The following is a 25846-nucleotide window of genomic DNA, read 5'->3' on the forward strand; positions in this document are numbered from 1 at the left end:
CTTACACCATCGAAAGCACTCTTGTATCACGAACATTTCAGTGCACCAAAAGAAGCCGCGTTTCTCATGCATATGTACCCAAATGTTCCCTCATTTGAGAAAAAAAGTAGCTCCCTATTCACAAGGAAATCGAGCGCCCCAGTGGTAATAACACATAATCGCAACCAGTGAACATCGCCACTTTCGGCTTCATGCCTTGAGCTTAAGTTGTAGAAATGGCAGCCATAAAATTCATGAAAAGCAGCATCTTATTTCGCTTCAAGAAAATGACGCAAGGGACGATTTTGCGGGGCTATTGGCTCATATGAGTGAGGCTGAACAACTTTTTTTTTTCGTTTATTGCTTCATTACTAAGCTATCACAAATGTGCGTGAAGCGCCAACATCCGTGAATAGGCCAACCAAACAAGCAAAAAAAAGGTCATATAATAGAGATACGCGTACCCTCAAGGCTGCTTTGATGCATCCAAGATCTGTTCTGGAACCCCTGAGAAAGGACCAATATCGATGCTTGCACCCTTTTCGCGCGGGTGACTTGTGCTGAGGTGAATGGAGTAACTCAGTCGGTGAGCTACACCTACTGCGATGACGTGCGCCTACGGACTTCGTACAATGGCTGGCCACCCGTGGTTGCATTGCGCCGCTTTGACCTTGACAAAGCGCGTACACGGTTTCGCTTTCGTAACAGCTGCCCAGTGTTCTTGCGAGAGCTTGCGTCTTCATGTGGGTTGCATCTTTATTCTGGCTAGAGTTCCTTCGGACTAGGCCGCAGCCAGGGCACTTGTACGAGATAAAATGCAACGGCCACGAAGCAAGACGAGCAGTCCATTAGGTCACTTACGCAGGCCATAGAAGTGAAAATAGAGAAGCGAAGACAAGCCGAGACAAAGTGAACCGGACAAATGGCTCGATCTCCCCGCTTGATATACTACACTGAGGCGTGTCGTAAGTTTCTCGGTTCTTTCGTAAAGTGCCCCTCGAGCGAAGGTTGCGAAGAAAGCGAATAAGACTTTGGACTGCAAGGGAACACCATTGCATCTGACGTTGCCACACCTAGTCACCCTTTAAAAAATAAAGAATAACGCCAGTACCGAGAGTGTTTCAGCGAAGATAACGTCCTTTATGTTACTGCTTCCTTCAGTGAAAATAAAGCAATAATATTTCTCCGCGAAAAGACAGCCGTTTTCAAGAAACCATATCACATGGTAAAATAATGTGACTAGCAACGCATTCTTTTCATGATTTGCTTAATAGCATGAAAGGGCAGTTCGGTGTTGATGACAGTAATATGAACGCACTTCAGTACCGTTTATATGGCAGCGAATAGTTGCCCTTTTAGGTCGTCCGCGATGTTGTGATCATTAAGTGATATCGCAACAGGTAAAATATCCCATTTGGTTTTGCTTGATCAAACGAAGGCGCACAGCTGTCATTATAGATCAAGTGCCTATCAGAATCACGTTGCTGTTCCAGTGACGAATTCAGCGAAATATTTTTCTGAGTCTTTTGTATTCAATACAGCGGACACGCCTGGTTGTTCTCCTGACCCGCTGTAGGGTCTCACTGGTTGTGGTGTTTTGTCCCTGAGCACGTGGTCATGGATACGACTCCCGCCAGTGGCGGCTATATTTCGATGAGAACAGCCTACATATTCACCAGGAAATCCAGTCCCTTGACGATCACGGCACATAAGTGTAGCTACCTAATATCGCAAATAATTCCACTTTCAGCTCTACACAGTGAGTAGAAGTCTTGCGAAAACAGCCACAATAAGATCCAAAGAGGTGTCGTGTTTCGCTTATTAGAACACACACACACACACACACACACACACACACACACACACACACACACACACACACACACACACACACACACACACACACACACACACACACACACACACACACACACACACACACACACACACACACACACACACACACACACACACACACACACACACACGCACGCACGCACGCACGCACACGCACGCACACACGACGACTTTGCGCCGCTGTTCGTGCGAGGTGGTTCTTTAAAATGATTTGATATTCTTTAATGTGCTCTGGGTGCACGTTAAAAGAAACCCAGGTAGTCAAAATTCAGCCGCAGTACTCCGGGACGTTAAAGCCCACTTCCGGTAGACAAACCACACAAGTTTGCTTTTTAATTCTCCAATAGGTTAAAATGGTGTTCGCATGGTGGACCCACGAGAATAAAAATAGGGAAGAAACAAAGGGAGGAAAGACACGGAGGCCAGCCAATCAAGCGTCTGAAAAACTTATGTGGAGTTGCTCCGTGGTTTTTGTGTTGCACGCCTCAATAGACTCGTGTTCGTTCTATTTATTTATTTATTTATTTATTTATTTATTTACTTCAATACCTACATTTATTTGAGGGCATTACAGTAGGGGGAGTAGCAATACAAAGAAGGAAAGTATTTCGCTGAAAAAACATTCATAACTTCTGCGGTCCACAGGGAAGTGAATCGCACGCTTCTTCTGCGAGCGCACACTCTTCACATCCCTCGTTCCACAAGCACACAGACCAGCTGAATACGAACCGAATCCCTTTTCTGGTCCCTGGATCAGTCTAAACAAACACGGTTGACTTAACGAAGCAACAGCGATGTGCGTGACCGTTGAATATATAGTGACAAGTAAACGCATCTCGAGTTAATCGCGCGGGCACCGAATATATGAGAAAACTGTCCTCGCACCCCATGAGATGCCGATAACTACAGCATCCAAAAGGAGTGATAAAGGTAGCGAAATGTTGACCGCAGAATAGTTGTCAAGTCTCAACATTGATTTGATGGCACTTTAGGAATATGTGTGAGGAGTGGTGGCGTGGGTCGGGGAGGGCGGGGGGGGGGCGTATGCCGCTTAATTGCCCCCCCCCCCAAATACGTTCCTGTCTCGAATATTGTAACTGATATCTCAAGGACGCTGGGATACTCAAAAAGAACACTACGTCTGTCTCCTCAAAAAATGAGGAAAATAGTACGCGAAACCATAAATATTTTGTTTAGCGTAATACTACGGACACAAAAAAGGCGACAGGACAAGCGCCTTGTCCTATTGCCTTTCTTGTGTCCGTAGTATTGCGCTAAACAAAGTATTTATGGATCCGCACCCACTAGCCCGCCAACGCATTGTGCTGAACTATAGTACGCGAAACCTTCGTTAGAAGCAAACTAGAATATGCTTCTCCCATTTAGAGCCCCTACCAAGATTATTTAATTACTTCCCTCGAGTGGGTCCAGAATTGTACTGCCCGATTTATTTCGTCAAAATGAAATACACACTACAAATCATCCTTTAGCAGTTAGACGCAGAATCTCACGCATCAGTGTACTCCATAAATTATATCACAACTTTTCTCACCTGCGTGGCATACTGTTATTTCCCCCCGCTCAAACTTCTGGCCGCCTCTTAAACTCGAACTGTGTTCAGCGCCTTCATGGTTCGACTCTTGCATTTAATAAATCATTCCTTCCCGCTGCGACTGAAGACTGGAATTGCCTTCCACAAGCAGTTGCTCTTAAGGGAGATCCAGAAAAAATTCATGCAGTCTTTAACTACGCTCTTTGTTAAATAACCTGAACAACACTTCTTTTTTCTTGCACCTTCTTGATAGTTTTGAAGTTGTACAGTAGAAAATAGTGTTTTAAATTATGCTCTGTGCACTACATTGCCTTGTGTTTCAATGTTTGGTTAAGTCTCAACCTCTTCTCCTCGTTTATATTATTCCCAATAATTTGCTCCGTCCCATACTGGTGCTTTACCCCTGTTTCTTTCCATTTCCCACTACATCCATTACCGTACTCGAGTATTAGCGAACATAATAACGGAAATCTTGTTTTCGCTAGTGCGCTCTGTTTTTGTAGCTTAGTCAGCTCTTCGTTAAAGGAGCATTCGCTCCATTACATGTAATTTCAATAATGTAAAGGGTCCTTAAGGACAAACAGATAATGATGATGATAATTATGCAATGACTGGTATAGGGAGTGTATATTAGTTGCGGATGTAAAAAATGCGATATCTTCCGCATAAACATAGACATAAACATGTACTTCCGGAGAAAAAGGAATTGCACTTAGCAAAATATACACCAATATTTCAGGCAGAATTATTGGCAATTGTATTATCATTGCGAAAGCTTCCCTAAAATGACCCATAAGCTGTTATTGTGATCGACTCGCTGTCTCTATGCGCAGCACTTACTGCATCTTCAAATTCAAGAATTCAGAGAACATTTTGTTTGACGGTACCTACGTAGTTACGGCAAGTGTGTTTGCTCTGGGTACCGGGGCATCGCGCGTTGTTGTACTTGAATGAAATTGCTGATTCACTCGCACGAGCATCCCTCAACGGCCCTATCATATCTGTTTTGCCGACAACAATATATGTCACCGCGGCTAGGTACAGAAATTTCTCGATATCGCAAAATTCTGCAATGTCCATGCTAACACCGTCTCCTGAATTCCGCTATCTTGGTTTCCCATGCATTAATAATTGGTGTCCTTCAAGGCAATGGTAAGTTTCCTTTACAGAATTGAGATGCCGCATGCCGCCTGAATGATGTGAGGCTAAACACGCGGAAAATCATCTTGGCCATCGACGTGATAACCACGAGTGTGTTGAGCGCTCTGCAGCGTATAACGCAGCTGGGCAACGTAAGGGTTCGATCCATTGGCCCAGCAGATGCTGGCACTACTACAGCAGTCATTTATGACATTGACATTGAAATCCCGGATGCAGACCTTCCAGGGCTCAGAAAACCATTAAGTGAGAACAATTTCATCGTTACGCTGGCCGTCTTGGTAAGACATGTTGCGTGAAATTAACATTCCCTCCTACGTGAACGTTGGCCTCTTCTACCACCAGGTTCGACTGTTTGTTCCAAAACCACTGCAATGCAACAATTTACAGAGGATCGGCCATGTGAAGGGCGTTTGCACAAATTCTGCCGTGTGTCTCCGATGCGCCGAGCCTCACTCAGAACAATGCTGTCGTGCGACTGTGGCAACAGTTTAGTACCTCACTGAATGGCACCCTCAGCACAGCTAGAACGTGGCAGATCCTCAGAACGCTAATGGACCCAAGCAAAAGCAAAACAGAAAGCAGCAAATCTATTCAGAGACTAATTCACCAATATGAAGGGACCGACGACCAGCTACTCCAAGCAGTTCGAGACAAATGCTATGGGACAGACTGGGTGGAAGGCTATCAAGGCGACTACCAAGGAGAGAAGAACCCCACAACAGACCGGCCCATCACAAGGGAAGAAGTTGTCCAAGCCATACGTGCAACCACGAAGAACACGGCGGCAGGGGCGGACAAGATTAGCAACTCGCTAATACGAAACCTAAGTGAAGAAGCAATAGACCAACTCACCCTCTACCTCAACACATTATGGGAAGAAGGAACAGTCCCAGCGGAGTGGAAACACGCCGTGGTGGTCATGATTCCCAAGCCCGGCAAGAAACTCCAAATTGAAAACCTCAGACCAATCTCGCTCACATCGTGCCTCGGCAAGCTGTTTCAGAGAATTGTGACCCGACGAATCCAAACGGACCTAGAAGACGGAGGATGGTACCCCAACACCGTGTTCGGCTTCCGGGCAAACCTATCCACCCAAGACATCTTGCTACAACTAAAAGAAGAGGTACTTGAAACAATGCCGAAAAACGGGGAGAACGTCGTCATGGCCATTGATTTCAAAGGGGCCTTTGATAACGTATCTCACGCCGCCATTATGGAAGGACTCAACACTACTAACTGCGGGAAGAAAGTACACGGCTACGTCAGAAGCTTCCTCACAGATAGAACAGCGACAATAGGCCTCGGAGACCTGCGGAGCGACACCTTTCAAACGTCATGCAAGGGCACTACGCAGGGCTCGGTAATTTCGCCGATACTTTTTAATATCGCCATGGTCAACCTTGCGAAGAAGCTCAACGAAGTACAGGGAATCAATCATGCCATGTATGCAGATGACATAACCATCTGGACCACCGAAGGATCTCTAGGGGACAAGCAAGAAGCGCTACAGAAAGCCGCCGCTTGCATCGAGGAATATACGCAGCAAAGAGGCCTCAGATGCTCCACGGAGAAGTCTGAGCTTCTCAGAGTGGGAAGGCACCCAACAGATGCCCCACTCGAAGTACAACTCGAAGGCCAAAACATTCCGGAACGGAAAATGATCAGGATCCTCGGTATGTGGCTGCAAGGCAGCCAGAGGTGCAGCCACACCCTCTGCCTGCTGAGTAGAGCTGCGGAACAAGTGGGCCGCATGATCAGCAGAGTTGCGCACAAGAGATACGGCATGAAAGAGGAAGACACCCTCAGGCTGGTCAACAGCCTGGTGGTCAGCCGGGTCACATACTCCCTGCCGTACCATGTAACCTTCAAAGCCGAAAGAGAACAAGTCGAAGCAATCCTTCGGAAGGCATACAAAACAGCCCTTCATCTCCCAAGAAACACATCCACTGACAAGCTGATGCAGCTGGGAATCAGCAACGCGTTTGAAGAACTAAAGCAATGTCAGCTCAAGGCACAAGCGCGAAGGCTCAGTGACACAACAACAGGAAGGGCGCTCCTGACAAAGTTGGGTTGGGAAATAGAACAACCGCAAAGTAGTAGGGCAACAATACCGGACCTGCTAAGGAAGAAACTACGCATGCAACCTGTCCCCCGCAATATGAACCCTAATCTTCATACTAGCAGGAGACAGGCTAGGGCAGAATTCTATGAAAAAGCGATGGGGCAGAGAGACAACACAGTCTACACAGATGCTTCCCTCTATCCAAAAGAACACAGGAAACACGCAGTAGCGGTAGTAGCTAATAATCAAAGCAAACTAATTACGAGTCTCACGGCAACGGTATCAGACATAACCGAAGCAGAGGAAACAGCTGTCGCACTGGCAGCAGAGGAAGGATGCAGGATAGGAAAATCCCTCAACATCCTAACAGACTCACAAGAGGCGTGCCGAAACTATATCAGGGGTAGAATAAGCAGCACGGCACTCAAGATCCTTAGTAGAGCCGCGCTCTATGAAGAACAACCTACACACAACATAATCTGGATACCAAGCCACGCAGTGATTCAGGGCAATGAAGGGGCGGACAGCTTAGCTCGAGGCTTAACCATCCGAGCGGGCACCTCAGTCCCCCCGGGAGAGCCTCAGATTACTTGCGGGGACAGTTATTCAGAGCTGCTAAACCTATATAGAGGGCTAAGATTCCAATACCCCCCACCACACAAAGCGCTGACGAAGGAGGAAGCCGCAGGATGGCGTAGACTGCAGACGGGTTCCTTTCCAAATCTTTACATACTAAGCAGGATGTTCCCCACACAATATTGCGCCGTATGCCCGTGGTGCGGAGCAAAGCCAACACTATATCACATCACATGGGAATGCGAGAGAAACAAGACATTCCACAAGCATACAACACCAAGTGCGGCGCAATGGGAGAGCCGGCTAAACAGCTGCGAGCTAGGGGTCCAAAGGGCCCTCATAGCACACGCAAGCGAGGTGGCCCGACTCAGTGGTGCCCTGGACTAGGGGCCCACCCAAGGCTGAAGAGGACCCAAAGTTTTCAAGAATGAAGACTTAGTCCTCAACCCGCTAATATCTTAAAGAACTAATAAAGTTTTCCCCAAAGTTTTCAAGAATGAAGACTTAGTCCTCAACCCGCTAATATCTTAAAGAACCAATAAAGTTTTCCATTCCATTCTATTCTGTGCTTAAACAAGCGGTTAGGGACAATTACACTCAGAAAGAGGCCGATGAAACAATGCGGCGTCGACGACGTCTCCGTCGACGGTCCTCGCGTAGGGCTGCGACAGCTTTGAAAAATTCGTTACTTCTTCAAGTAACTACGTCACCTGCACTTCCAAGCGCAGCAAACGCTGACGCTGGACGGCAAAATACTATGAATTGTCTCTCTGCAAATGAACAGCCACCGTTTCGAAGTACACGACCTATAGAGGAGCAGCAGCAGGTGCCGCGTCCAGTACAGCAAGATGCTCCGTCGGATTAGGTGCGACGTACAGATCAACAAGTGGTATCACTACTGCGATCCTTGATGAATGCGATTCGTGTATTGCTGAACAACATGCACACACCGTCAGCCAGGCGAGTTCTGGACACAATAGGTCCGGTGCTGGCAGCTCTAGAGTAAACCGTGGCTCACCAGCAGCTACCTTTTCGGGAGCAGTTCCGAAAAGCAGCAATCTTCCAGTGGAATGCCTGGGGACTCCGATCGAGCATCGCCGATTTCCGACAGGTTCATGTGCGCCAACAGGTTTCCCATCATCATCATCTGCCAGCCGAACTTATCGAACTCAATCAGGCTATCCGGCTATGAATCATTTATGTCGTCAACTATTGAGGAAAACAGCAAGGTTATGGTATTCACTCGCCGTGACTTCGCTTACATTTTTCAGTCTGTGCCACCTCATGACGATAACCAATACGTATGCTTAACAGCAAAGAAGTAAAGACTTACCGTCACTGTTGTGGGGGCCTGCCTATCACCATCAAGTAGATTTGATTACAAAAGATCCTGTTAACGCACTCTGTCCTGTTAATGCACTCGGAGGAAGTACGAAAATTAATGCGAAATGCAGATACTTGAAATCATTCGTTTCCGACAGTGAACTCTGGGTTTTAAATGACGGCAGTCCTACATATTCATGCAGCTCCACATATAGCAGCTGTCTCGAATGTGCCTTCGTTTTACGAACTTTCGTCAGGCGTATACTACTGTATGGTTTAAAGACATTGAAACGCATGGGAGTGAACGTACTCTCAAGTATCTCAAGATCAAGGACTGTCATTCTCCAAGTCAAGTGAGAAAATTCAAAGAGTAGACTGGCCCAAATTCCAGTCTGTTCTGGAAGACTTATGTCGTGGTAATTTATTGTATAATTCGGAAGACATTGTCAAGAGCACAGTGCGAGACAATACGCGTACTCTAATGTGCTCTTCGAAATTCACGGAATTTAGTATAGATTTATAGAAAGTAAAGAGCAAAAGAAGATCCAGCGCCCGTTAAATAAGTTGAAGTCCCAACGCTAGACTGCTTTCTGTGATTCGCTAGACCCTCGTAAGTCCCTATCGTACTTATCGAAGACGGTACGAGGGCCCAGGACACCACCCGTACTGCGGTCTCCATTCAAGGCTCGGGCCCTCTTCCAACAGCGACCAGATATTGAAGCCGCAGAACACTTCTGCGCCAGATTATCTGGACAACTTGCATCTTCCAAAAGCTTACATTCCATCTGCTTCCCGCCACCACGCGACCTCCGCAAGGATCGACCATTTTCCACCCAAAGGCAGCACTAGCTTTGTGCGGACGCACGAAACCCAAAAAACTGACTTGGCCCACTTCCAACATTGAATTAAGGAGCATTAGGGTGGATTAAGGTGGAGTAAAGTGGATTAAGGTGGATTAAATTTGGTACAAATTAGATCAAGCTGATTAAGGCGGCATGATGTAGAAATTTAATGTAAGGTGATAACTTAGAGAAGTCATTACGCTTTCGCATTCAAATCACGTAAAGATAGTTGAGCGACTGTCAACCTTCATTCTTTTCTGGTTTTTTTTTTTTCACAGGCACTTCTGTTACGGCGTCTGCTAGATATGTAGCTACACGTACGAATGGCTCCCGAGCTCCGGGAAAAAAAAATGTCAAGGAGGATTGGCTGCGCTCTTTGAGAGTAGCGCACCCTTAATAGTGCATGAGCAACAAAATAAGTGGGCGACGAAAGGTGGACCGGTTAAGCATTAGGACATCAAGCTTGCTAGTATCCTCGTGTAACGCTCGCTCCACTGCACGCGCTACTGCACCCCATCTATAGCGCTATTCTATATAGACCGAAATTTTCAGCGCGTGTTGGTGGCAACCGTGTTTTACCGGGGCACTGTGGGATCAGCTGGAGCGAATGGCCTGCGTGCAATATAGCGCTGAGCGCTCTTGTTGCACACTTAGCGTCGAGGTTCACTCGCTTCAGCTGTTACGTCATCGAACACGAAGTCCTGGCTCTGAAAACATGGTTGCGACAGTAAAAAAATAATAAAAAAAAAATATGTGGTTTCACCAGTTCACCAATGGTTCACCGTTGTGCTTGAACTCTGTGGTCTATGTTTCTAACCAGACGGACGTACGACATGCTGGCGTGACGCAGCATGCGAGACAATTCCATCTAGGCACAGGAACAGCATTTAAGAACAGAGCATCCTAAGAACAGCTGCTAGAAACAGCATCCTGGAAGCTACCCAGGCGTCTCACAACGCTGTAGGGAGAGCACTTGCAAGCGCCGTTATATTAGTTAACGTTAGCCTGATGTTCGCAGCTCAGACCAGATAATACATGCACACAGCAGCTCGGCAGGAACGCTATAGTGTGCTTATAGTGGGCGTGCACAGAATGCTTATGTCAGGAGTGGGATGCAGAATGCTGTCCTGTCCCCACCGCCGAGGCGACTGAGCGTAGCCTTCACGACGCGTCCCTGCTTCGTTTCGTGGAACTCCCTCGACACGTCCTGCCTCTTCGAGGAGTGAAATTCCACTGACTGTTGTCCGGAGCCGTGTAGCGTCAGGTGCAGTGCTATATATTACACTGTCTTACACTTTGACACTCCTAATGCTAACGTATTAATAAAACCTGTTTTTCGAGCTTGCTGATTGTCGATGAAGCCAAATGTGTGCTGGTGCTGCTAGCATACGCAATCTTGAAAAGCCTCCGTAGTAGCTCTAGCTAAACTATAGAGAGTTAGTCTGTATATGTAATACAGTATTGTGCGCATAAGTAACATTATGGTCTTGAGATGAAATTATGTAACCATTCTTCATATATTTTAAGCTGACATCTCAGTGTAAGGTGAATATAAGTTTGCTACGAATCAATACAAAATAAAGATGTGGTGCGATGCTAACATAGGGGCTTAGTTCATTGCAATAGCAATAGCTGTAGGCTCCACCTAAAAAGGACACCAACTGACAAAACGTTTGACATTCCATTTATCCGAGCTTTCATTTAAGCGAAGCACACAAGAATCACCAACCATCGTGTTATTCGAAAAGCGGCGAGTGTATTATTATTACTGTGGTTAAAAAAAAAATCTCAGTGCCCTTCCACTCTGTGAAGACGGATAACCTGCGAAGCTGTGTATGTGGGCCCCTTAATGGCGAACTGCACCTCCTCCGCGGGTCGGCCCAGCATTTCACTATCTTCGGGATAGGCCCACGTATGGGGAGGGCTTAACGCCTAATTCACCTCCGCCGTGGGTCGGCCCGGCATTGCACTATCTTCGGGATCGCTCCCATTCCATCTTCACAGAGTGGAATGGTTGTCATTATTATTATTATTATTATTATTATTATTATTATTATTATTATTATTATTATTATTATTATTATTATTATTATTATTATTATTATTATTTGAATTGTGATCAAATTTTAATAATGGCAAGTGATCTGAAGTGCGTGTGTTCTTTTTGTGACCGAGTTAAACGTCTCCCAATAAGCGATGGAAGTGCTAATCTGCTGATTACGCTAGCTGGTGCACGACAATAATCTTGAATACTTTGGTAGTATTCTTGCTCTCCCGAATGGGTCGCAACCTTAGCACACTCACTTTCAGGGCAACAGGCACGCCAGAGAAGATAAGGTTATTAGTGTCGACAGCATTCGTGCCGTTTCGTACTACACGTGAAGCGAAGCCCGTGCAGTTCAGTGACCACTGTGTGTTGACAGCTACTTTTTGTTTAAAACAGAGGCCAAATAGCTTTAACTGACCCGTCTAAATATGTAATATTACCGATTTGGAATATAACTGTCTTGTACGTCGGTGATGTCAGAAAGAAAATCGAGAGCTTACTCGAGGCAGAACCTTCGTTTTCCAGAGAGGAATTGTTTAAGTAGCGAGTAAAGGTTAAAAGCAACAGAAAGGGGAAGTGTCATTAGGCTCGACCAAAAGCACGAAGAAAAAGCACTTCACTAACAACTATAGAGTTCTTGATGTGTATGGAAAAAACATTAATTGCGGCGTGTAGTCAAAGGAGCTGAAAGAAATGACATATACGCTCACAAACATAGATGCTGTTAAGTGTTGGGCGACTATGGCTAGGGCAAGAACAGCGAAATTTTGGGCAGATAACTTGCCACTGGCTGGGAGCGAACATAAAATGCGAAGGTTGTGGGTTCAGTCCCCACCAGCGACAACTTATATATTATCCACTTTCATTTCTCTACATTATCTTGTACAATGCAATTTCAATCTCATCTAATTAACCGTGGCTTCGTTGTCTGTTGGTTCTATATGGTACCTATTAACGTAATTCAGGCTCTCAATATTGACCTGGAGCCCTCCACTGAGACATACAATAGTGACAGTGCTGCTTATTGAAGGTCAGACCCTCTGGCACAATCCATTATGAAACGGGAACCAAGCATTAATCCGTTTATTTGACTGACGCACGTAATGATTCACACTCTTTCTCACTCGTCACCAGAACGTGTCGAAAAACACTAACCTAAAGCAGATATGGGCCTTTTTTTAGCAACTGGGTTGCAGCCAAAAAATAATTACGTGTATACGTACAAGCAGAGATTCATCGTACGTTTGATTACTTCATGCCAAAGTGCACAGATCAAGGGAAAAAATTTTTATGGCAAATAAGTGACAAAAGCGCATGACGTGGTTTGCGCAGCAAAGATAAATATTGCTGCAACGCTTTCCGGTGCGGAACAAACAAAGATGCCGCGAAAAATTTGAGCAAATAAACAAAGGAGCAAACTTGAGAACAGGTGATGAGTTCCCCTTTTTTGTGAGTATTTTCTTGGAACGCAGAAAGAACAAGAAAATGTTCAACGCGGTTCAGTCCACGCCACAGTTCACTGAGCTGCGTCAATGGAGGAGAGATCCAGGAGGCACAGAGAGGAGTGAGAGGCTTTCAGCGAACTTGGCCAGTTTATGTAAGAACGCAGCGAACGGAAGTCGCCGAGTGACCGTGATTGACGGCAGACATGACCGTCTGTTAAACGGGGTATAGACAGTGGCGGCGACGCCTAGGCGACTTTCGCGACGAGCAAGTCTTGTCTAACAACCCTTCTTTACGCATCCGGACCGGAAGAGCTGGCAAGGCGCTGATAGGACGTACTGCCGACAAACAACTGCAGAAGGGCACACATATTGAGCTGGTTATTTCCTGACTTGAGCGGAAACAGTGCTAAATAACAGCGCCTGAGAAAGGGAGGGACAACGGCGCTGTTGTCTGTTCCTTTCTCACATTCGGTTATTTTGCCCTGTTTCCACTCAAGACAAACAAAGGTTTTTGCCACAGTAAGAAAAAAGGGCAAAGTGGGGGAGTGGGGGCGGGGGCTCGTAGCTGCAGTCTGGAAAAACAGACGAGGGGTCAGATCGGAGAAGGCTGAGCTCCGTGCGCACGGTATAGAGCTTCACAGCCCTTTCTGTTTTTGGTTTCTCGGAGTAGATACTGAATCACCTTAGCTTACTACATGCGCTGGTTTCGCGCTTTCGAAGGCGTGCAAGAGAGAAGCGAACAAATAATACTGAAATTTAACGCGGAGTGCTGTATATTGCGTTTCATTTTAGCATAAGTAGTGTGTAGTTTATGTTTTTGTTATCAAGCATAAACACATGCGAATCGGATTTCTGGACTATATTCGGCAGTGCTGTAAGTGTGTGCGCTTTCCTTCTTAATCCTTACTCCCTTATCTGCCAAAGAAGGTTGTGCGCCATTATAGCAGTACAGCGTTCCAGCACGCATGTGTTCCAGCAAAGTAGTGCGCACGACGCCCGAACAATGGAACTGACAAGAACGGGGCTAAGTATATTGAAAGTATATCCATATCGACAGCTGCGCCTTGGCTTCATCTATTCTCAAGTGTTATTGTTGGTTTTGTGCATGGCTTGAACACAGTCCCCCGATTAAACCATTTTATTAACACGAAAGCCTGTACAGAGTTAGTACTGTTTGGACATAGACGTCTTGCTTTTTGCTATGATTCGCCGATTAGTGGATGATACGTAATGTACGTGACAGTTACGCCGTTTATAAAAATCAAATTAGTGCAGTCAGTGAGCTCATGAGTCCTTGCTAGTGAACGAGTGCCACAACGAGTGCTTGCAGGTTGGTAAATCACAGGAAAGGGGGCAAGCTTAAACAAGTTTTCTAATTGGTGAAGGATGAAACCTTTCTGTTTGGAGGTGACCGACTCGCGTTCAGCAAGAAATGCTAGTGAGATTTTGAAATAACAAAACAGCAGTCACTGACCACCACGCAGACACAGTTGGCACTCAAATAGCCATGGCCCCTCTATAGTAGTCCATGACAATCTAAGAATTACAAAGCGGCATCACCCAAAAAAACGCAGTGCACCTGTACTTCACCTCTTAAACAGAACCGGGGCAGCTGGAGTCCCTTGAACCTTCAATCCCATCGCTCTGCGAATTTAACTGCTAGGTTACTTGGAGTATAAAAGGTACAGGCTAAAATGTTACCTTTGGCTGAGCAACCATAAAATTTGCCTTTGACGTTCAAGTTTCATCCAGAAACCAGTAACACAATGACCAATCCGTTGCAAGAAAATAGTTGGTTTTAAATAAGCAAAACCGCTTGAAGTCAGCTAAATAAATGAACCTCATTGGCGGGCGCATCTTTGGTACGTATCGTCAGCTTGGGCGCCACACATTAGAAACGGTTGCTTAGGCGAAGCAGCCATATATACAAACAAGCATCAGTTCAACGTTCAACGAAAGGCCAGTGCATTCTCTTCAATATACCGGTTTCGGTGACGGTTGACGCCATCATCGACGCCATCATCGACTGCATTTGCACTGTATCGGAATTACCCAGGCATTGCCGGCGTTGTTTCCAAGGACAGCATGGACATCGGCAATGTCAGCCGAGTGGTTGAGTCGGAGTTCCTAAACCCTCCATCGAATTCCGTCATGATGACTGGCTTTCGAGTAATGCCAGAATACGAAGGAATGAAGAGAACATGCTATCAAGTGCGGCGCAGGAGCTGATTTCGGGGTGTCCTGCACGTCAACTCGGTACGCCCGATGCATCATTTTCGGCCCTACGACTGCAACGTGCAACGCGCCTTGCAGACGTTGCAATGGCAGCCTGCCACTGTTGACTCTGTGCAACCACGTTCGTATGCCGCTTTAGTAACACCAGTAACGGCCACCCAACCAACTATGGAAGGCATAACTTCTGAAGAGGCAGCACAGACGCAAGCCACAGATCAAATAGGAAAAGAAAGTGCACAAGAGGCGCTGACGCCAGCGACCCCCAATGCGGCCGACGCCGAGTCTTCTCCTTCTGCTGACGAAAAGAGCAACGGGACGCTACCTACCACAATGCCGTTGTCTGCGGCGGAAGATGATGACAAGTCCGCATAATATGCCTAGCTTACGCGATTACAGCGAGAACAGCTTCTTACATGTGCTACAACGCCGAACGCTGGCGAGGACGCTGCTGTACGCCATCTCGGCATCACCGATGCCTCGGCCGGTCACTTGATCCCACCGGTTGTCAAGACAACGACGGCGCATGCGGGTGGTGCCAGTACGGCGCCGAATGAGAGACGCACGCTCTTACCAACCACGTCTGAATACGCCAGGAGAATGCTGTCTTCTTCAAAGAGTGGTATGTCATCGGAACCAACTGCCGCACCCTCCAGGAAATGCAAGACAATGCCACGAGACACCACTATCATGGAAACTGTCTCCTGTTCGCAGACGTACTAACCATGGCGTGCCTACAAGGATTGTTTTTAAAGCGAAAGCGTTACTTGCAGCGAACTTGCGATTTCGCCGTGACGGTGCTCCGAGGAGGCACATGACGTCACACCGCGTTCCTCGTCGTTGCATTCGCCTCCACTCGCTTTGCCAGCTGCGTCGCATGCCTGATAACATGTCGGAGGATTGAAAAGGAGAGCTCGTGTGCGCCGCAACCACAGTTGAGGCGGCAGTATGGACGGCGACAATTCTGATAAGCAGGAGGAGGCCTGGAATCGACATCGGAACGAGATGAAGAGGAAACGAATCACCCAGGAAACAGACGAACAGCGCGCCGAACGACTGGCTAAACGCCGCAACATAGCTAGACAACCAGACTAACCTGAACTTGCAATCAAGATTAACCAAGGCTAACCATGTTATGCCTTAGCTTTCGCTGCGTATATCCTGACATAGCCGAGCTAAGTCACTGCCAATTTTCTTCCGCTTCCCGCTACGAAGCTGAAGCAGCACTGACAAAATGATCACGTTTCCGTCGCTGTGCGAGCGTCTGCAACCTTGCTGTTTAAGTAATCAGCTTGCTTTCGGCTAAGCCATGTGAAAAATATGTGCAGTGTCCGCGTCGCCTTCACTATTGCGGGGCACTTACTTATGCCCATGTATAATTTGCTGCTCTCTGGTTGTTGCAACGATATTGCACGTCGATTCTGTGCGCAACTTATTTGTGGGAAACCATTACCCTCAATCTATTTTTGCATGAAACTCGTTCATTAATAATGTATTTGCCCATGATGACATTTAATGCAATAATGATTTCTTAGTAGAGATAAACAGAGAGAAGTAATCCATTTTGCCCGCGAGAACGAAGTCGACCTCGTGTTTCTTCAGGAATGTAACTTACGGAACAAGACATGTCGTATAGCCCCGGTCGATGTCGTGGTGCAGGAGTTCGTTTGCGTAGGATGCCTCTACACGGAAGCCACCGCCTATTTGATTCAGAAGGTCGTGTAGCAGCTTGCAATTTCTTCTGGGCCAAGAGAAAAGTTCGGGCATTGAATGTCTATGGGCCCGCTGTACGTTCAGGCCGCAGACTTCTTTGCAAGGCTCTCCCCATTTTTGATAGTCAACCAACCATTCTTCATGGTTGGCGCTGTGTACTCGACCCCATGCGTGACACACGAGGAGCAAAGCAATATGCTTGTAACGCCCATTCAGCTAAATGATCAAGTATACTGAAAGAATAAATTTTATCAGATGCCTCGATACATACGCGTGGTGGTAGCTTTGGGGCTACGTGGTAGCAAAGACAATCGCAAGGGTGCCTAGATCGAATCTATTTCCCCCTTAAATAACCATCACGAACTGTCCAGTGCAGTACCCTAGATCTTCCAGCAGAAGCGGGACACATTTCAGATCACCGAGCGTTCACTGTCATGTTGAACTTGGAAGGAAGGCCAGGAGAACGTACTGATATGTGTAAACTAGACATCCCTTCTTTCAGTGACCAGGTGACCCTAACCGAAATGAAAGCAGCAGTACGGATTATGAATGCAATATTAAAACATGGGGCACACTAAAGGAAAATTGTAGGTCAGCATGTATCGCAGCTAGTTGGAAATGAAAAAAAGAAAAAGACTGAGCAACTTTGTGAGGGCCTCAGAAGGATAAGAATAGTACGAGATGGTAGTTTCCAAACACAGCTTGTGCGCGAGTGCCTAGATCAGCAGCATGAACGATGCCATCGGCTTATGAGCTGGTATTCTCGTCCTTCCGCAAAGGCGTGGGCCACATTTCGGGCCATACGAACAGCCATAGTTCTGATCCCGAGGTACTGCGACTGGCTCGCATGGCTAGCAGGATCAAAATGACAGCTCTTGTATTAAAAATATAAAATAAGAGACGACACAGAAAGTGGTGCGAGACGAGATGTCGAAAGAATATTTTACAGCGGGTTCTCAGATGCATTCTCATCGGAAGATATTTACAACATAAAAGTCTGGCGCGAAGAAATATTAAGTTCTTGTGATAACTTACCCCAAGTGGAAGACACAGAAGGCACAAATTTAATGTCTCTAACAAACCTGCAAGAAACTTTTGATGTTATCCGATCTCTGAACAGCGGATCACCAACCGGTCCAAATGGCTTACCAGTCGAATTTTACTGGTCCTGCTGTCCAGAAGTAAGCACTGCCTTTGTATTTCTTCTAACGGAATTCTTGCACGTGAAGGTGTTAGTAAATTGTTTACTTGCGGCCGCATGATGCTCTTGACAAAGCCCGACCCCGGTCTTGGAGAACCGTCATCCTGGAAGCCTGTAACGCTCGTCAACGCAGACTATAATGGCAACTCTTCATGTAAATCGCATGAAGGTATTATTGCCTAAACTAGTCAGTGTACATCGAACATATTCCGTGCCTGGTCGGAGTATATTTTGATCTCTCAAATTAACACGTGATATTATACAGTACACAACACTGCGGGGAGCTTCAGGCGTATCGGTAATCTTGGACCAAGCCAAAGCGTTCGATCGCTTAGAACACCAGCATTTATTTGAGGTGCTGCTATAACTTCCCCAATGTGTTTGTAAACATCCTGCGCATCTTTTACTCGGGAACAACAGCTGGGCCACTGCTTAACAGCCTTTTAACACCTAGCTTTGACGTGACTGGGGGAGTGCGGCAGGGCTGTTCTTTGACATCTGTATTGTTTGTACTTGCGATTGACCCGTTGTAAAGGCGTTTTAGTGACAGGCCACTTGTAAGCCGGGAAAAGGCGAGGAAAAGCGAGGAAAAGGGTGCGTGAAGGCACCAGCGTATACCGAATACATTACTTTGTTCTTACGTGGTGGGGAAAGTCTTGCGGCCAGATTTCGTATTTGTAATTAGTACGCATCAATGTCAGGTAAAATAAATATGAGGAAATGGGAATTAATAAATTTAGGACCGCTTTGCAATAACATTACTACTACATCTGGGGACGTATTCTTGGACGACTGCTTTCGGCACTATCAGTTCCAGTGCGCGCTTATTGGCTGGCTGAGCACTTCGTCACGCGAAGCCGGTTTTATCGCCGAAAGTGATCCTCAGAGAACACGTCTCCTGGTAGAAGGCATGTTTTACTCGTTCGTAAAAGGATCATGCCTAACGGTGCGGCTGACTATCGGCACAAAACATTATCGCCTGCGGAAGTTTCAACGTACTAGCCGGAAAGACAGACAATAGAAAGCTTAGAGCCAAAGTAGACCAAATACGACAACACAATATCAACTTTGTGGTTTGTACAAACGAGAAATGAACTTGTAAAATACACGTCGTCTGCACAGCTAGCCTTCCGTAATGAAGACTTTTTCCTCGGTGCGTAGGTGAAGCTCACGACTAGGGATTCATGGTACACTTGCGTATAGAGTAAACTCATCCAAGCAAGGTACACACGATCAAAATGGAGGAAAGGAACCATTTGAAGCATCGCGCTATCGGGTCAGGGTAATCCTCTTGAGTTTGCCTTTACTGTTATAACCGACAGATACGACTAGACATCCATATCCGAAGCTCCTTAAAACAAAACAAATGCATGCCTTCCCGTAATTTCGTTGCGACGGCACTGTTATTCATCACCGCTGAGGAGGCACCAACGCTCACCGAAAAGTCACACGCCAGAAGGAAACGAAACGTCACACCTGCTCACAGTCAATTCTTTAATAACTATCATGCCAACGACCTTGCACCACTCTGTCAAATTGACCCGTCGTCTCCTTTCAACTCGCTTCGCACTACTTCCACCGTGACCAATATGTTAAGCGTTACTAGTAATCTTCATGGTTGTGGGAAGTGCAAGACCACAAGGACCGAAAAAGAAAGTATTCGAAGAGGATGAGCGCTGAATTATCAACTAAATTTTATTGACAGGATACGATTTCTTTCGCTGCCTTCTTGGTTGTGCTTCGCCCGCCAGCATTTTCCCGTAAACCAGTAAAATATAGTTCAATACAGTGCCCACAAGCAAAATTCTTTCTTCTCTCGGGCTTTTTAATTTTCAATTGCTCATAATCATTCATAAGCCAGCACCGAGTCGTCTACTTTTTTTCTTTCTCTCGAGCATCGTTAAACTTCTTCAATTTCATTTAATAGCCATTCTCTCCCTCCCTCTTAGTTGCAAGTGTAAGAGTTTCTGAGCAACGTGGGTGGGGGGTGCGGAAAGGAAATTACAGACGCTGCACCAATTGATAGGCTAAGCAACACTTATTCTCTATTTCCTCTGCGCATGCTGCTGCTGTCGTGACGGTAACAGGCCTGTACCCGGAGTCCCACGGCATCGTGGCAGATGCCATGTACGACACCGAGAAGCGTGACCTGTTCCTGGGAGTGCAGATGGCGGGCAGCTCCGTGTCGTGGTCCCACTGGTGGGAGCGCGCCGAGCCCATCTGGCTGCTGGCAGAGAGACGCAGGCTGCGATCGGCCGTCTACTGGTGGGCAAACTTCATTCATTCGCTGCATTTGCTCCATTCGTTAGAAGTTTGAAAACTAAAGATAAGCACGTTGTGCTTCATTAGTAATTATTTAGATGGGAGCCTTGAGGAGGCTGATTTCTTTTTCATCGTCGCGAAATTGCTCAGGGCCCATATCCAACCAAACACGCAAGTTATCTCCACGATAGGCCGTCGCCGCGGCGATGGTCACATTATCACGTCGACCGCAATCGTGACTGATAGCGGGAGTCCGAACGCTGGCCAAGAGGTAAAGGCTTACATGTAAAAGACTGCGTCTGAAACAAATGGTCCCCTCCCGAAACTCTTAAGAAGCATTTTAACACGATAGCGTTGAAGGCCCCGTGTCGCAGAAAATTCGGTGTCGGTGTTGGCGGCGGCGTCTCCGGTCAAGAAAATCATCTCGAACCACGCATCCCGATCCGCGCAGGCCCTCCGCGTGGCGCATAGGCGTTACTGAACTAACTGGATACCTCAAAGTAAGATGCGTGAGAAAAATCGAAAAGTAAGCACAACCTAGAGCAGGATAGCGTCGGATTGTAATTCGGATATACCAGAAAGCACAATTCTGTTAAGCGGAAACTCAAACATAACCCCATTTTCCAGCGTTTCTAGCATTCATAGAGCGGCGCGGCCCACTCAGTTGCTTGCAGCAGCAGCATCCAGATTGCTCTTGCATCCTCGCATCCGCGACCCGCGCAAGAGGTCGCGTTTCTTCTAGAAAGCTCGCCTGCTCGCCTTCGCGAACAGCGTTCGCCGCCAGCATTTCCCGTGAAGCATTACGGTTACATAAGCTGCAGTTGCCAGGAAGTTCGAGAAACAGTCAGAGATCTTTGAATGCTATCGAGTTCCACTCTTAAAGGCGAAGCTTAAGCGTCCTCCAAGTTTTCGTTATATAATTCCCTTAACCTCCAAATAGGGGCCAAAGCGCCAAAGAGGAGCAGCCATATTGACGCATTTATTTGTCGGTGCTCGCCGCTTTGCACAATCTTTGCGAATTATCAACAGTCGACGAACAGTCGATGTCTCTGGAGCCAAAGTTTCGACAAGGAGACATGTCTTAAGCCCTAACGCAGATACACCCCTCTGTCCAAACGCTGGCGTGAGGAATGTCGCTTGTTCCACGACTGCTGATCACTTATTTCATGTTCCTGTGGACCCGTGTCTTCCTTGAATCTTTGCCAAGTAAAATTCTTGAAATATAAGCCACGTCTACCACCTCTGCATACCGAGAAAAGTTCACACCAGTAGAGTTCGTCACTGGTGTGACGAACTCTACTCTAGTAGAGAGCTCTAGTAGAGAAGCCACGCGGAATGTGGCTACAGCGCCAGCACATCTCCCTGATGCCTGCAACGTGGCTTCCGAGATAACACGGGTGCGCATTTGCCTTTGCGAGATCGGAGGCCACGTCTGCTCGACGGCGCTTGCTGTACAGCTCCGCGAAACGCGCGGCTCGTTCTGTACCACGTTTACCGCCGCAGGTGGCCGGGCTGCGAAGTTGCGTTGAACGAGACGCGGCCGGCCATCTGCATGCCCCAGCGTCCCGTTCCGGGCTGGCGCTCCCTGGACCACGACTTCCGGAACAAGCTGAACGAGGTGCTCGAAGTTTTCGACACCGATGAGCTCAGCCTGGCCATGCTCCAGTACGGTGCAGTCGCATACTTCGGTACGCACACAAATGTCGTGTTTCGTTGTTAAAACTAATAAGACTACGTGATTGATCCACTAAGTTTTAGTCGCGAGTAAGTTTATTAGCTTTAAAGAATTCCAGATATAATTAAATTGACGATTATTTTAAGTTGGCTAATTCGCCTCAGCCTCTATCCATGCTACATTACCGCGCACTCATGTACTTCCAAAAGTACGCTTACGAAACGCTTTACTATAAAAACAAATAAGTTTCCTTCACGAAATTAAAAAACTACTGTTGTGCAATTGATTGGGTAAGTTTTAGTCACAAATAAATTCATGAATTAATTATACATGTTGCTAATTGACCTGGCGAGATATATATATATATATATATATATATATATATATATATATATATATATATATATATATATATATATATATATATAGCTGAAGCGACTCAAGGGACGAGCTAAGAGAGAGTCTATAAGTTTTTGTTTACCCTTGTTTAAGGGCAGATGCCAATCGCAATTGAGGCACCCTCTGTGGCCTCTTTATAGGACATAAATATTGCATTCTGCACTGGCAGCACGCTCAGAAGGCGTAAAAATTATATCTGCAAATATGGAGGTTTGGCAATAAGAGGTCACCGCGTGAATATTGCGCAGACTTCCCCATTTACAATTTGCCATTTTCAGCATCACAGTGACGATGACCTGACGTGAGTATTCAGTTTTAAACGGTCAGTTCAGACTTTTCTTCGCCTTACACGCGAAGAATAACTTAGCCGATTAATCAGTTAACCCGTCGAATAAATATTGCCGACCTGTTAACAGTGTTTATTAACACTGTTAATTGATGCCAAAACTCCAATTTTTTCAGCTTGAAGTGCCCACGGGCGGCGTTAAGCAGACGTCGGTCAGGTCCTCGCAGTCTCGCCGATTTCGCCGATCATTCCAATTCTCACAAAGCCGAATACGCCACAGGTGCGTCACCTATCAAGCCAAGGCAAAGAATAGCGAAATAAATTGACCAATTGTAATGAAACCGATAGTCGAACAGAGATCTCGTTTCCCCATCCGTACAAGCCACTGCTGTCTGTGAAAGCCAAATACTGAAGTCGATATATATTTCGTTAGTAAACACAGTAGTAGCAAGAGAAACGTCTATGACAGTGACCGAAGGTGAATGAGGTGTTGTCACTGAGACAATGACCACGGTACTTTGTCCCAGCAAAGAAGACAGCGACGAGTGTGATCGAATTTGTTGATGCAAAGTACGCGAATTTCATGCTTGTATATCGACTTGCGGACGCCGAACAGGCGGCCTGTTAGGTTTCCAAAATTTGAAACAATTGTTCGGATATGTGCCTACATAAATTGCACACGAAGTAGCACTCATGTAAGCCGTATGTTCAGTCAACTTGGCCCCACGTAAAGCGCACATTTGATCCGCTTCCTGTTCTAATTTTTTTCTATGACTGTAAGTGGTGCAGGACTGTGCAGGCCTCGAGAAAGTAGTGAAGGTCGCAGCGGGAATGCATGGACTAACATCTTCAGTTTCTGCCTTGTGACTGGTAACCAACGTTATTAAATCGTATTTGTCAGCACAATTAACACGATAACAGCCCCCTTAACAGCTATCAGAGAAAACAATATTCACAGGTTGCGTAGCGACATCTGTTGCAGGCAGCGCTATCTATCAGCCGTGGAGATTACGATGGCACAAGCTTTTTCAAAACACACTACATAGCGAAGAGGTTAAGTGGTAGGGGTGTTCTCTAAAAACATGGCTCATACTCACGAGATGGAGTGGTCGCACTGAAGGTCATGACAAGAACATATAACGAGTAAAATCAAAGAAACAATCAAACGGAGTATAACGTAACATAAGAACGACAAAATTATGAGAAGGCATACTTCAGAAAGCAAACCAAAAAAAGTAAGTTAAAATACAGCGCGGTCGGCAGCCGGATAAAACGAGCACACATGTGGAGGCCCCTCTGCGTCTTTGCTACTTAATTTTTATGGATACTGAATAGCAGAAAATTGTTTAACTTTGGGAGAAAAACGCGTGCCTGAAACATTCTAATTCGCGAGCATCACTCAAATTTGCAAGCACCAACATTCAGAGTTGCGTCAATGTCTCTAACAACGTATTGCAAAGTTTCATTTGTTCTTTCTCTGAGCAGCACACGTGTCTTTCCTTCTGATATAGAATAAAATTTTCCAACTTAAGACACAAATTTCTGCTGTGGCCTTGAGTTGTTTGAGCGACGACCACGATTTCTCTTGACACGTGGGGGCTAGGTGGTTCTAACGCCATAACATCAGGCTCACCTCTAACATCAATGTCCTTATAGTAGAACGAGCTCCTGTTGAGCACAAGATTTCACGCTGCGTTAAACAAATGTTTCTTCATGAGACAAACAGTTCCGACGTTACGACAGCAACGTTCCCCCTAATACTACCAAACCTTCTGTAGTCACCACAAGTTTCTCTCGCATATTTTGGTAGGCTTCCTGCTGCAATCTGAGAGTTCTACGCTCTCTAAACGTGTATATCCGCCATTGTTTTATCTAGCAGTTGATACATGCATGAGCGTATGCTGAAATGTGCGCAGACTTGACTCGACTCTTTCCTGCGTTTGCAGGTCGTCACCGTGGTCCAGAGAGCAAGGAGCGGCACAAAGCGCTAGCGGAATTCGACCACCACTTGAACTATCTCATCGATCAGTTAGAAGCCCTGAACCTTACACAAAAGGTCAGCTCATCACTTGATACAACGTACTGTAAACGTGTTCTCTTCAAAGCTCGAGATGTGAACGTTTTGTGATGATGTTAATCGTGAGCACCCCGAAAGGCAAGAAATTTACAGCGACCTTTCACTTCGTGAACACGGGTCGCTTCTGCGCTCCCTTACTCGTGTGCGCTATAGCACCCCTATGGGTGCTATAGCGCACACGACGCTATCGGCCCTCGCTGTGCTTTAACGCCTACAGTGTCCGCATCGCATATCGTACTCAAGACAGGGCTCGCATGGTCGCGCCATACTAAGCAGCCGTCGGAGCAGAACACCCCCTTGCAAACATTCACTTACTAGCTAAATTAGCCAGCATGGTGTCAGCGCGCACAGGCACACATGAACACTTCACAGTTGATGACCACGGAAACTCGCTGTTAAAACGCATGCGTGAGGAATCGTGGCAGCAGCAGCGAGCCAAGTGATGCTTCAATGCAAACTGAGGGGTGACAACACTGAGCACGCAAAGCTACGAGCAGTCGTCCCACCTGGACTGTGCCCCCAAAGCAGATCGCTTTCAATAAAAATTGGAGGACGCTTAAGCTTCGCCTTCAAGAGTGGAACGCGACAGCGTTCACATCGACCCGCCAAGGGGTGTAAGACAAAGCGCTACGGCGCAGGGATCACTTACGAGGCGCCCCGCATCGGACTTTGCGCCCACCTATCACACGGAGAGCGTCGAGCAACGCAGCGTTCTGCGCGGCAACGAAACGTGCGCCTGAGCAAACGGAACGAACCAAAGAACTCGGTGTCTCGGAGGGGGAAACGATCTACGCCAGCCAAACGTCGTGATCGGCACGGGCAGAGAGATAGACAGATAGTAATCTAAAGAAAGGAACGGCGCTTGATTCTGCAACCCGCGTGGGAGCACGGCGAAGCGTCGCCAGGGGGGAGAGGGAGGCGGGGCCGCAACGCGCCTGGCACCGGTCCGCGCACAGCACAGCCCCAATGCCTTTACCCAATGCGCGCATGGCGCGCCACCTGTCGGGGCAGCGCCGTACATTGAGAGGAGGGATCTTCTGTGTTTGCCGCAAGATGGCTCTGCGTGTGCGGTAAGCACAGAAGAAATGTAGCGGAAACGTACTTCGCTATTCGTGTAAATGCGACTTCTGTAAGTTACGTGCGCATAATTACCGATA

The 25846-nt window shown here is 46.7% G+C and overlaps 1 protein-coding gene across 1 annotated transcript in view; it reads left to right on the forward strand.

Annotated features, from left to right (window-relative positions):
• LOC142583076 (glycerophosphocholine choline phosphodiesterase ENPP6-like) overlaps positions 1 to 25846 on the forward strand; it is a 92159-nt gene that overhangs the window by 56012 nt on the left and 10301 nt on the right. The window contains exons 2-4 of the mRNA XM_075693365.1: positions 20078 to 20255; positions 21756 to 21940; positions 24559 to 24668. Coding sequence (XP_075549480.1) covers positions 20078 to 20255; positions 21756 to 21940; positions 24559 to 24668 — 473 coding nt within the window. The remainder of the gene's footprint in view (positions 1 to 20077; positions 20256 to 21755; positions 21941 to 24558; positions 24669 to 25846) is intronic.

This window comes from Dermacentor variabilis, chromosome 5 (assembly GCF_050947875.1).
Source record: "Dermacentor variabilis isolate Ectoservices chromosome 5, ASM5094787v1, whole genome shotgun sequence".
NCBI lineage: Eukaryota > Metazoa > Arthropoda > Arachnida > Ixodida > Ixodidae > Dermacentor > Dermacentor variabilis.